The sequence below is a fragment of the Balaenoptera borealis genome (assembly GCF_965194805.1).
Source record: "Balaenoptera borealis genome assembly, contig: HAP1_SCAFFOLD_1787, whole genome shotgun sequence".
NCBI classification, from domain to species: domain Eukaryota; kingdom Metazoa; phylum Chordata; class Mammalia; order Artiodactyla; family Balaenopteridae; genus Balaenoptera; species Balaenoptera borealis.
Window position 1 is genome coordinate 47,844 of NW_028122460.1, and position 13,296 is coordinate 61,139.

The 13,296-nt window shown below is 46.3% G+C and overlaps 1 protein-coding gene across 1 annotated transcript in view; it reads left to right on the top strand.

Moving 5' to 3' along the window:
* Positions 1–13,296, top strand: part of LOC309622194 (uncharacterized protein) — a gene marked incomplete at its 5' end in the record, with an annotated part of 79,363 nt that overhangs the window by 42,871 nt on the left and 23,196 nt on the right. The window contains one exon of the mRNA XM_082409320.1: positions 3,749–3,886. Within this exon, the coding sequence (XP_082265446.1) occupies positions 3,749–3,886 (138 nt within the window). The remainder of the gene's footprint in view (positions 1–3,748; positions 3,887–13,296) is intronic.

The window sequence follows — 13,296 nt, forward strand, 5'->3', positions numbered from 1 at the left end:
GTGATTTGTCCAAAGTCACACAGATAGTAAACGTCAAAGTCAAAACTGAAATTAGGTCTCCAGACTTGTAGTTCAATACTTTCCCTCATTATTCCATGCTATTTTGAATCTCCTACTTACTCAATTTAGGGGCAAAAGAAATCGAACGCAAAACTTTCCAAAGTTTCTTTTCTTACCTGACATGGTCAGAGAAGAGGAAGCATCCACTGCAGGTACAAGGGATGAGGAGACAACACTAGAGGATGTCCGAGTGGCTGCAGCTGAACGGCGCACGTGTCCAGTACAGAGGTCACTGGTTACTGGTCCAAACAGCTCCACGGAAACCCCAAGACTCTACCAAGTGGTAGTAGGTTTGGTAGGAGAGTGATGTCACAAAGCAGGCAGTTGAAAGGTATGAGAGAGCCAATAGGGAGGTCCGATCCCCAACAGGAAGGCGGGCTTGGGTGAAGAGAGTGTAGGAGAGCTAAAACAACACCTGAGTTTCTGAGCTCTGGGGAGGAAATCCTAGAAGACAGATTTACCTCCCCCAGGCTCTTCCATTAGGGAAATCATTGCCACATTTCTTACAGACGTTCATTAATACACTGAACTAAGAGTTACTTATATTCTACAGAGTATTCTATTTTATGTATCATATACTTAGAGCTATATAGATCTTCTTTAATTAATAATCCTTAGGAAGGAAAGAGCCATCTAGTTTGAACTATTACAGTTGTTCTGAAATCATATGTGTCTAATGAGTGAACTGATAGCAGCTTTTAAGGAGCCAAAGTAGGGATTAAGAAGCTCTCTTTGTAACTTGGTTCAAGAGTAGGGTGAAGTTTGTTGAGTGTACCTTGTGGAGAATGTTGTGGTCCAAGGCTCTTCTCTTTTAGTTTCTTCTCCTTGACTCCTACCTTCCTTGGGCTGGGCTAGGCTGGGGGCCAGGTTGGACTTGCGACTTAACGTTTCTCTTCCGCTTTCTCTTTTTTTTTTTTCTTCCATTATGGGCATTGCTTCGAGGACAAGCCTTGATCTTGCATTGGACGTTACTTCCTGTCACCTTCCAGCAGCAGGAGTCTTCTTTTCAGTGCTTGATGCTTCACGAAATAGACTCTGCCCGTTGGCAGCAAATACCAGAGAGCTAGGAGACAGAGCTGGTTGCAGACCTTTCCTCTTCCAGCCTTTGGTTGCAATTGTTTGGCCCATAATTTGCTAGCTCTAGTTCCTTGGGCCACACAGGTATCCTGCCATCTCCAGCTCTTGTTATATGTGAGAGACATTCTGAACACTGTCCCTTTTTCTTTGCACAGAAGTATATACAGTGTGGCAGTTACTGTAATCTCCTCCGCCTTGCAAACAGCCACTCTAGAATCTTGGACCTCTAGGACTCTCTGTCTTGCATGCTTGGGGGCAAGGCCAAGCAAAATGAAGAGGAGAATAATTAGAGAAAGAGGAGGACGTTGGTGGAGAATTGGGAGCAGGTAAGGTGAAAGGGCACAGGAGAAAAGAGATGCATGTAGACTTTTTGGTTTCTGTGGGAAACAGGTTGACACACTTGGGCCTCATTTGGTATTAACAGAACAGAGAGTTAAAGATCTAAGTAGCTAGATAGTGTGCAGCAACTGCCATGAAGTCTGTACACTGAAGAGAAGAGTCTCACATCTAGTTTTCATTTTGTTTTATGTCATAGTACCTTATTTATAGCATTCACTGGTGTGTTTGTAGAATACAGATGTTTTCAAATGCTCTGGTTTTGTCTACATGGTTATCTCCTTGTCCTGTTTGTAAGGAATCCAACATTGTAAGACATATTGCATGTTTTTCTCTTGACGATTGTTGACCTTGAAGCGTCATGAACTAACTTGAGCTGTTGGATTCTGTGGAGAAACGTTCAAAAGGGTCTGTGAAAAAGGCACTGTGGTGAGTCGCATTATGCACCCGAGCGTAAGGAGCAAGATATCTGCCACCAGCCCAGCTTGGCCTGGATTGCCTCTGTTTTAGTTCCCCTGGTTAGTGCTTTTCTCCCTAACCACTCTTGTGACTGTGATAATGTGAGTAAGGGCGGAGTTGCTAATGATCTATGTGTGAGGTAAGCTGGTTTGAGGGAGGAAATCTATGGACCTAGTCATTTTCCTTGGTGGTAAGCTTTCAGGGGTGCAGAGATGGATCTTCCTGGGGCCTTTTCTGGTCCCAGGAAGATATCGCATAGATGGGACCTCCCAAGACACACATTGAATCTTTAGGCCTGTTTTTCCTATTATGAGGTACGAGTTTCTTCACTGATGGGGATGATGCTTATCTGAGAAGAAATTGTGAAAGGTGGTGTAGTGTAGAGGTGTGGCTTAAGCTTTTAAGTTTTCCTCCAGGTTTTTCCCCTAAGCTTCCTACTTCGGACGGCCTACTTACATGATACTAGTAGGTGATGTCCGGCTAACAGCTTCCTAAATATACCTGCAAGCCAGATCAGTGTCTCTTTTCTCTGTATTCCCATGGAAATCAAGAGTCCCGCCGAATTTTCCATCGAAACAGTTGATTTGTGTTGTCTCTAGGAATTCTAAAGGGCGTACCGTTGCTTCCTAACCGGTGTCATTTGGGAGATCCGCCTCTGTACGTTCAAATGATTAATTTTGAGACTTTGCTCATGTGTGCAGTAAACCCTTGAATTCCCTAAGACCTTCCTTTCCTCCATCTCCTACCCCATTAAGCCCGCTTCAGTTCATCTCCTGAATTTCTTTGGAATCTGTCAGCCAGCTCTTCCTCAACTTCCTAATACTGAACTTGCCTGTCTGTTGCGATTAGGTCCTAACTAGTGTCCATATATCTTGTTTCCTTCCAATCCACTCTTCACACAAGAAACCTTCAAAGCAAGTTGGAACGTTGCTCATAAACATCGCTCACAAACATTGTTTTGAGAATAGAAAACACACTGTTGGCCTTTAAGACTCTGCGTGGTCTAGAATCCTCTCTGCTTCTCTAGCCCCATCTTGTGCCACTTTTGCCCTCACTTTCTATGCTTCAGATACACTGAATTAACCTTAGTTCTCACTCATCTGACAGAAGTCAGTTCAGATACTATTTTTCACTGTGATTCCTAGCATTAAGGAATTTGATTATCAGGTTTTGTATGAGGACTATTTCATCAGGGGTACAGAAGTTCTGGCCATCTCTGGTTTTGGATATCCCTTATTTGTTGAGACCTTTGCGTTGTTTGGTTGCCTTTTGTCTGTTTTCCAGATGGGAAAACAGGAACAAGGGAAGTATAGGTTATTACTAGGTGGGGTTGAACAAGTGGAGCAGCAAACTGCAAAGCAGAAAGAAGAGGGACGTACTATAGAGGGATATGACTTCCATTCTCAAGGCGCCTGCATCCTGTGCAGGGAGACAGCCTAACATAAAATGTGCCTAACAACAAATATATTGACTTCTTACTAAAAATCTCCAGTTCATAGAACCGAGGGGTTTGTACCTTCTCCTTTAAAAGTGATAGTCCTGGGACTTCCCCGGTGGTCCCGTGGTGAAGACTCTGCGCTTCCAACGCAGCAGGCGTGGGTTCAATCCCTGGTTGGGGAGCTAAGATCCCACATGCTGCGCAGCCAAAGAAATTTTTGTCGAACGTTATACTCCTGTATTGTTGGCTTTAGTGGTTTAGATTTTGTTGTACTGTTAAGAAGATTTCAGTTTATTTACCGGGAACAAACAACACATAATGTAAAAATAGTTTCCCAGAAACGATTTCCATCATTCTCTTCCTCCCTTTCTCCCGCAGACTGGTGTTTCACCTTGACAAGTTCTCTGTCATTCCATAGGAAAGCTGTCTGGCTTGGAGGTTGCAATCCCAGGGAATTTTTCATCAGCGGGGAAGTCTCCATCACTACAGAGGAATCAAGGGAGAAGTCAGTCCCTGGTAAGTGAGATGCTCCCCCTAAACACCAACACAGCAGTCGTGTACCTTTCAAGGGGTTCAGGGGCAAGATGGGCAAGGCATTTCTACTAACTCTTCTTAAGGATCACGGACAGTGCCCTATGCTACGAGGTAAGCGGTGACTGCTGTAGTTCTTACTGGTGATCCTTTCCTGTCACTGATTCTCGGCCTTCTTTGTATTTCATAGGACTGTTGTCAGTCCAATACAAAATGAGTCTTATTTTTAAAAACCTGAAATGTTTTACAGAGCCTAGCATTCTCATATAGGGTCCTTTCCATTCTCCCCACTTTCCCGAGAGGCCAAGAACACTTCACACCATGAACTAGGAGAGGGGGTAGAGCCCTTTCTGATGAAATACATCAACAAAGACAGAGCCTTAGCCTGCTTGCTCTCTGGACAGGATCTCGGACCACAAGGTCTTCAATCCTGGTATAAATGAAGGAAGTGAGGACAGTTCAACTGGCACTCTCATAACAAGAGTTCGGAAACACCTTCCGAAGAGACTATAGCAGTAGATGAGGGAAGGGAGTGCTACAGTGTGGCAGTACAGGGGGAACGATCGGCTACAGCAGTGAAAAGTGTGGTACCGATTGGTGTGCTCTCGGGGTTCTTGTACATGTAGCATAGATGACCTCTACGGTGGCCCTCCCACCTTCCCACCTGCATTAGGTGTTCTTTTTTTTTGTAATTTATGTTTATGTATTTATTTACTGTTTGAACTTATTTATTCTACGTATTTATGTTTTTGGCTGCACTGGGTCTCTCATTGCTGTGCACGGGCTTTCTCTAGTTGGCGGCTAGCGGGGGCTACTCTCGGTTGCGGTGTGCGGGCATCTCATCGCGGTGGCTTCTCTTGTTGCGGAGCATGGGCTGTAGGCACGTGGGCTTCGGTAGTTGAGGCTCACGGGCTCTAGAATGCAGGCTCCGTCGTCGTGGCACATGCGCTTAGTTGCTGCACGGCATGTGGGATCTTCGCAGACCAGGGCTCGAACCCGTGTCCCCTGCATTGGCAGGCGCCACCAGGGAAGCCCTAGGTGTTCTCATATAGAGTCTAAAAACAGAGAGCACTGAGAGAAGGTAGTGGTTATTAAAGGCTCAGGATCTAAATTCTACCTGTCTCTACACCCCTTCCCAGCTGTCGATTTGACCCCATTTTTGAATGCTGACCTCATTGTTCAACTTTTCTCTGCCGTCTGTATACTCACCTTGAAAACTTGTTTCTGTGATGCGTTGAGCAGACACAGGGTGGCAGACTGCAGAGGTGGAAGCTGGTGGTCGGATATTTGTGGGCTGAATCTCCTTCAGTCCCATTCCCATTTCTGGTTGCCCAGAGGCCCTACTTCCTGTGTGTGACGCCGAGCCGTAGGATTGCGGGCAGGAGCCAAGTTCTCCATACAGTAAAGACCCCAGTGTGCCTTGGTTACAGTAATATACCTGGCTTCCTTCCTGGCAGGGAAGTGACAGGCGGCTATGCCCCTGCTTTGTTCGTGGGCCTCCTGATCCAGCAGTTCCCTTGGCTCTGCCCCTGTCGTCAGCTGCCCCTAGGATAACTCTGAGCCCTAGCCACTTCTCTGGTAGATTTCCCTATTCCCCCACTACAGTCACACCTGAATAAGGCAACTCAGACCTTTCAGAGATGTGTCCTGAACCTCTTGTTTTCTGAAATACCTATCTGGTGGTTGTGAGACTTAAGGCCAGCGTCCCCGAGAGACTTTTTCTATTTCTCCTAGTAAACCTAGACTCATCTTCTGTCACCTTCAACTCTACTCCAATTGTGTTCTTTCAACCCAGACCTCTGACCCTGCTTTTTACTTCTGCCATTTCATCCTCGCTCCTGCTTCCTTTCCTAAATCCATACGTCTCTTTTGGCCTTCCTAGCCCTGGGCCAAGTTCCTTCCTCTTTGCTCAGTTTTTACCCCTTTCCTTCATTCTCCCATCCAACTTTCAGTCCTTCCTTTCTCACGCCCCAGTTAGCAGCATCTGAAAATTCGAAAGGTTTGTTACTCGTCTATTAATTGTATTCCATTTACTTATTCAGTTCTATACCTGTCTTACCTGTGTATGGAAGAACAGCTGGTAGCCAAGGTGGCACCAAGAATCCTAGCAGCTCTCACTTGACGTATCCGTAGTAGTCGGCAATTTCCATTTCGTTTTCCCTCTCGGTGAAAAATTGCAGCTTGCCCGAAGAGGTGTATCTGGCAGCATTCTCCCGTTGTTGTTGAGCCCGCCTCTTCATGGCCTCTCGCTCTGGCCTCTGCTCTTGTTCGATGGGCTTTGACATGACTGGCTCAGGCACGTTGGGTTCCCTCCATGGAACTCGTTGCTTGCTGAAGTCTTGGAGTAGAAAGTGGGTTTGGAGCTTGGGTGGGGACTGGCGCTTATTCACAGCAGGGGGAACAGGCTCCCGCTGGAGAGGAGCGCCAGATGAAGTTTTGGAGGGTGCAGGCCTAGGAGCAGCAGACTGAGGGACACGAGGCTGGGTATGGTTGGGCCAAGCCGGTTGGGTTGGGTTGGTCACAGTTGGCTGAGCTGGTTTGGCGGGGCCTGGCAAAGAGGCAGGAGCTGGCTGGGATGAATTGGCTGCAGCAGGTTGAGCTGAGTCAGTAGAACCAGGCTGGGCACGGTAAGCCCCAGCAGGCCGATGTGAGGCCAGAGACTGTGGCCTCCGAGGAGCGGGTCGAGCTTGAGGCTTGTCCCAGGCAGAAAAAGGCAGAGGTATCAACTTGACCTTCCCAGGAGGAGGCCGCTCATACTGGGCTGGAGACGGACACTCTGTTTCAGCACTGCTGTCTGGTTTCTGGGCTTGGACTTGCGTTTTCTCAGGACCCTTCCCCTCACGTGGGGTATGCCGCCATGGCTGGATAGCTGGGGGTGGCTGGGGGTCTTTGGGGTTGCTTGACTTTCCCAAGAGCCGACAGGAAGAGAGCCCAGTTTTCGTCTCATTCTTCTTCCCCAGCGCATGAAGAACCTTCACAGACTCCAGCATGCGCACGCCAAGGGAGGTTCGAGGCTTTTGAAAGCTCTGTTGGAGAAGCTCAGTTTGGTGTTCCTTTCGCTTCGTGTGGGGGATTGCTGGCTTCTCTTCTGCCTTGACTTTGTTCCCTGACTGCTTGTTCTCCTCAGCCTTGTTTCTCCCTCTGGTCCTTTTGGTCTTTTCCTGCCCGTGGCTCTTAGTTTTGCTGATCTTTCTGGATGCAGCTTTCTGAGGTTTGCCTTGAGAGTGCTTGGCCGTGTTCACAGGAGCCCTGTCACTGACTGCAGCGTGGCATGTAACCACTTCTCCCCCTAACAGGCACTCTGGATTCTTTGGCTGGATTTTGGCCTTGGGAGCGCCACTGATAGGCTCAGAGGCTTTCTGTTTGTTCTTCCTGGGTTGATCAGAGGGAACCTTTATGACACTTGGCTTTTCCTGCACCTGATTCACCTTAATGGCTCTGGTGTCTTTAGCTTTGATCACGTTGGGACCTTGGGATTGATCAAGATCTTTCAAAGGATTAAAGAGCTGGGGAAGGTGAATATCCTCCGCCAGTGTAGTAATGTCTGCAAGACCACTGCTAGGTTCAATCCCATTTTCAAGTGTCCCTAGGTCCTGACGACTCCGGCTGTTCTCTCCCAGATCAGCATTTTCAGAACCAGGCTGCTCCTCTTGGCTGAGGGGATCGGTGCAGGCCAGCGGCTGGTGAATATCAGGGATTCCTAAAGGGAGTAGTGGAGGATCTTGGTTCTCTGTTGGGATCTGGTAGGCATCCAGAGGCTTTGAAAGCTTGGTTTTGATATCATCCACGTGCTTACTCTCTATTTGTCCCTGGCTTGGAGCTGGAGGCAGGGCCAGGAGACGCCTGGCACTCTGGACTGGAGCTGTCACTGAAATGTCCCCAAGTTCAGATGGTGGGTTACTCTCAAGTATGTGGCTGTTTCTGCTACTGCAGGACTTGGGGAGTTCTTGACTTTGTGTCACACAAAACATCTGGCTTGGAGGTTGCAATCCCAGGGAATTTTTCATCACCAGGGGGGAGGTCTCCATCCCTACAAAGGGATCAAGGGAGAAGTCAGTCCCTGGTAAGTGAGATGCTCCCCCTAAACACCAACACAGCAGTCGTGTACCTTTCAAGGGGTTCAGGGGCAAGATGGGCAAGGCATTTCTACTAACTCTTCTTAAGGATCACGGACAGTGCCCTATGCTACGAGGTAAGCGGTGACTGTTGTAATTCTTACTGGTGAGCCTTTCCTGTCGCTGATTCTCGGCTCGCTTTGTATTTCATAGGACTGTTTATAAGTCCAATACAAAATGAGTCTTATTTTTAAAAACCTGAAATGTTTTACAAAGCCTAGCATTCTCATATAGGGTCCTTTCCATTCTCCCCACTTTCCCGAGAGGCCAAGAACACGTCACACCATGAACTAGGAGAGGGGGTAGAGCCCTTGCTGATGAAATACATCAACAAAGACAGAGTCTTAGCCTGCTTGCTCTCTGGACAGGATCTCGGACCACAAGGTCTTCAATCCTGGTATAAATGAAGGAAGTGAGGACAGTTCAACTGGCACTCTCATAACAAGAGTTCTGAAACACCTTCCGAAGAGACTATAGCAGTAGATGAGGGAAGGGAGTGCTACAGTGTGGCAGTACAGGGGGAACGATCGGCTACAGCAGTGAAAAGTGTGGTACCGATTGGTGTGCTCTCGGGGTTCTTGTACATGTAGCATAGATGACCTCTACAGTGGCCCTCCCACCTTCCCACCTGCATTAGGTGTTCTTTTTTTTGTAATTTATGTTTATGTATTTATTTACTGTTTGAACTTATTTATTCTACGTATTTATTTTTTTGGCTGCACTGGGTCTCTCATTGCTGTGCACGGGCTTTCTCTAGTTGGCGGCTAGCAGGGGCTACTCTCGGTTGCGGTGTGCGGGCTTCTCATCGCGGTGGCTTCTCTTTGTTGCGGAGCATGGGCTGTAGGCACGTGGGCTTCGGTAGTTGAGGCTCACGGGCTCTAGAATGCAGGCTCCGTCGTTGTGGCACATGCGCTTAGTTGCTGCACGGCATGTGGGATCTTCGCAGACCAGGGCTCGAACCCGTGTCCCCCGCATTGCATTGGCAGGCGGATTCTTAACCACGGCGCCACCAGGGAAGCCCTAGGTGTTCTCATAGAGAGTCTAAAAACAGAGGGCACTGAGCGAAGGTAGTGGTTATTAAAGGCTCAGGATCTAAATTCTACCTGCCTCTACACCCCTTCCCAGCTGTCGATTTGACCCCATTTTTGAGTGCCGACCTCATTCTTCAACTTTCTCTGGCGTTTGTTATACTCACCTTGAAAACTTGTTTCTGTGATGCGTTGAGCAGACACAGGGTGGCAGACTGCAGAGGTGGAAGCTGGTGGTCGGATATTTGTGGGCTGAATCTCCTTCAGTCCCATTCCCATTTCTGGTTGCCCAGAGGCCCGACTTCCTGTGTATGACGCCGAGCCGTAGGATTGCGGGCAGGAGCCAAGTTCTCCATACAGTAAAGACTCCAGTGTGCCTTGGTTATAGTAATATACCTGGCTTCCTTCCTGGCAGGGAAGTGGCAGGCGGCTCTGCCCCTGATTTGGAATCTGAGATGGTGTTCCCTGAGCAAGGCTGGCAGAAAGCGATGGATGTAGAGGGACCATGTTCTTGGCGTCTGAAGTTTTATCATCCTGGGCTGCCAGAAACATGGAGGAGGCAGCTGTGTGGCGGTCAGTGAGTGCCAGAGTAAAGTCTCCGAGTGAAGAAGAATTCTTTTCAGTGCTTGCTGTGATGTCCCACTCAAGAACACCTGGATAGGAAGCAGCTGAAGTGGAGATCTGGCTGTGGTCAGTAACTCCAGATAACATAGTCGTGCTAGAATGTTGGTAAAGGTAGGCACTACCCATGAGTGTCTGGAAAGGGGTACCAGTAGCCGATGCCGAACTGACGGCAGGGGCAGAGACTCTGGAGAAGTTGCAGACACTTCGTGTTAGGGAAGTTGCATTGCTCACCACAGGAGGAGAATGCTGCAGAGAATTTAGAGTTCCAAGTAGAGATGGATGTTGGAAATTTTCTGTAAGAACAAGAGGGTCATGAAAAACTCAGGGAGGTTGAGAAATTCTCACTACGTTTGAGGAACGGCATCATCTGAAGGTTCTTGCTATCAGGACACCTCTACTATCACTACTTCCTGAGAAACCCAAAATCAGACAGTTAATGATGGCTGTAAGGACTGAGCAGTTTTCCACTCTTCTCTATTAACTGCCTGTGCTCCCATCTTGGGCACAGACGGGCAGAAGAGCCAAGTGGTGTGGTTCAGAGATTGTTCTCTAGGCTGGAAGCAACCTTCTCCCTGCCCTGTCTTTCCCTTCAGCCTGCACTCGTATTGACTTCTATGCTATTTCCTAGACTGGAAGCATTTTAGAACTAGGAGGCCCTTAGAGAACTTCGATGTTCTCAGTCTCATTTCGTGAGTAAGGAAACTGAGGCTCAGAGAGGTCGGGTTGACTTGTTCAAGTTCTCTCATTATGTTAGTATCATTACCAGGTTTCAGAACCTAAGTATCCTGACTTCCTTGCCAGGACTCCACTCTGAGCATGATACTGCCAGAAAGCAGGAGAAATAGAACTTATAATATAGGCATTTTTTTTGTCCATTAGAAAACAGTACGGCTATTACCATGGTCGTCTTCAGTGTCTCCCTTTGCTTGTGCAGTTCCCACGCTATTACCTAGAGGTGACGTACAGCTCAGTCCAACTGGTGAATTGAAAGAGTCATTTTTGCCCTCTTCAAGCCTGGTTTCTCATCCTACCTCAAAATGATTACCCGAAAGTGGATTTCTTAAGTGCTTTTGGAAAGGGAAAAGTTATCTGATTACTTCAGATTCCTCACCTATAAAGTGGTTATAACACCACCACCAATAATAATAGCAGTAATAATTAATAGATGAATAAGCTGATCTATTGCGTATGATTTATATGGAGGAAGATACAATAAGTTCTAGAAAGACAAAGAAAAATCATGACAAGCATATTACGTTAACGAAAAAGAAATCCATAGATATTAATGAAAACTGAGGTATGTGGCAAGTATCGAAGCCTAATGAATTTACTAACAAATGGCATTCTGTACTATCCATGCAATATTATGAAAGTGAATTTTGCCCACTCTATTTTAGTGAATACTATTAACCAGAAGACACGATGGAGGTGATAGAGGTGAATGAATTCCTAGCCAATGCATACAGACAGAGAAGGTATGTCAGTAAAAAATGCATAACAAGCAACAGAATGCAATAAATGTGCATGTATAGGTAGCCACAACACATATAGACAAGTATTTCAATGAAAACCGGTACGAAGCAGACAGCAAAATAATAAGTGTAAAAGAGTTTCATTATTGTGCTCCTTCATATTTTTACCCAGCAAGTAAGAGGTATTAAGCCTAGGAGAAATATATATTTCAATGAATATAGCTTATATAATAAGCAGAAAGGAAGCTTAAAATGTATCAGGAAGGTTTTTGGATTTATCCTAGAACTTAGATTAGAATCATCTTCAGCATCCAAGAAGATGGCATCCCAAAACCTCAAAAAACCATCATGCCTAGAATCCAATTAAAAAAGATTTTCAAATGTAAGAAAATCCACAGGACTCCACAATATGGTTTTCGATAAACGTGGATGTTTGTTTGTTTTGTTTCTTTGGCCGCGCCGCGTGGCCCTGGCCGTGAAAGCACCGAGTCCTAAGCACTGGACCGCCAGGGAATTCCCTAAGTGGGGGGGGGAATTAGAGATGTGGGGCTTGACTTTTTCTTCTTCTTCTTCGGTAGCTAAGCTCTACAAGCGAACGATGGCTGTTGATCAATGTGCTCTCTGTGTTAGGAAGGAAATAACTGTAAAAATGAAAAGCAGCCTTGCCTTAGAACCTACATATCACACCAAGGAAAATAGTCCTTCTGATTCAATTTAGAAGATATCACTTAAAATGTTGAATTGGTGAAATGTCTACCTAGTTTAAAAATTAGAAAGAATAAAACACTGAAAAGCAGCCCCCTAGATAACCACTGTGGTTGCTTGTTTATAGGAGGCATCATTTCTAAAACGTATTTCTAAAATGTTTATATTCAAAACTGTCAAGTGGCCAACTGTATTCAGAGAGGCAATAAAAGAAAGAAAACGGAGTATGACTTTTCTGATAAGCTGCCTTTCCTGGTGATCCCCTGTTCTGGCCTTACTTTCCTTCTTAGTCTGTTAATGTAAGGGTTTGCTACCATCAACTTGGTTTTGCCCTGCTCTGAGCAGGTTTCCCTCTGTGCTGTTTCTGCTTTAATTGAAAATCTTTGGTTCCCATCAGCATTCCATTGCAAACTCCGTTTTTCTTGAGAGCTCCTCTATGCTTTCCCTCTTCATTCTTACATTTTCTCCCATCTCTTGGTGCCTGTTGGCCTGTGCTAATGAAAACCATCCTAAACTTCCTTACGCTCGACTCTGTGCCTCCCTGTAGAGCCCAGTACTCTCCATCCTCTCTCCCTATTCTCTCTTTTCAACTAGTCGAAATCCTAGTGGAGGGAGACCATTAGAGATGAAACATCTTGGTATATATTGCTAGTTTTCTATGTCCCCTGGCTTTTCTATGTTTCTGTTGAAACACTCTTGAGAAGTGTCTGATTTCGTTTTCTACATGGGTACCCTTTAAGGCTCAATACTGGAAAAGAAGGGGATCAGAGTGATCAACCCAACGTGGTATCCTAACGTAACAGTTAAGGAAAGCAACAGGCTTTGTGAGACAGCCAGTGATTTGTCCAAAGTCACACAGATAGTAAACGTCAAAGTCAAAACTGAAATTAGGTCTCCAGACTTGTAGTTCAATACTTTGCCTCATTATTCCATGCTATTTTGAATCTCCTACTTACTCAATTTAGGGGCAAAAGAAATCGAACGCAAAACTTTCCAAAGTTTCTTTTCTTACCTGACATGGTCAGAGAAGAGGAAGCATCCACTGCAGGTACAAGGGATGAGGAGACAACACTAGAGGATGTCCGAGTGGCTGCAGCTGAACGGCGCACGTGTCCAGTACAGAGGTCACTGGTTACTGGTCCAAACAGCTCCACGGAAACCCCAAGGCTCTACCAAGTGGTAGTAGGTTTGGTAGGAGAGTGATGTCACAAAGCAGGCAGTTGAAAGGTATGAGAGAGCCAATAGGGAGGTCCGATCCCCAACAGGAAGGCGGGCTTGGGTGAAGAGAGTGTAGGAGAGCTAAAACAACACCTGAGTTTCTGAGCTCTGGGGAGGAAATCCTAGAAGACAGATTTACCTCCCCCAGGCTCTTCCATTAGGGAAATCATTGCCACATTTCTTACAGACGTTCATTAATACACTGAACTAAGAGTTACTTATATTCTACAGAG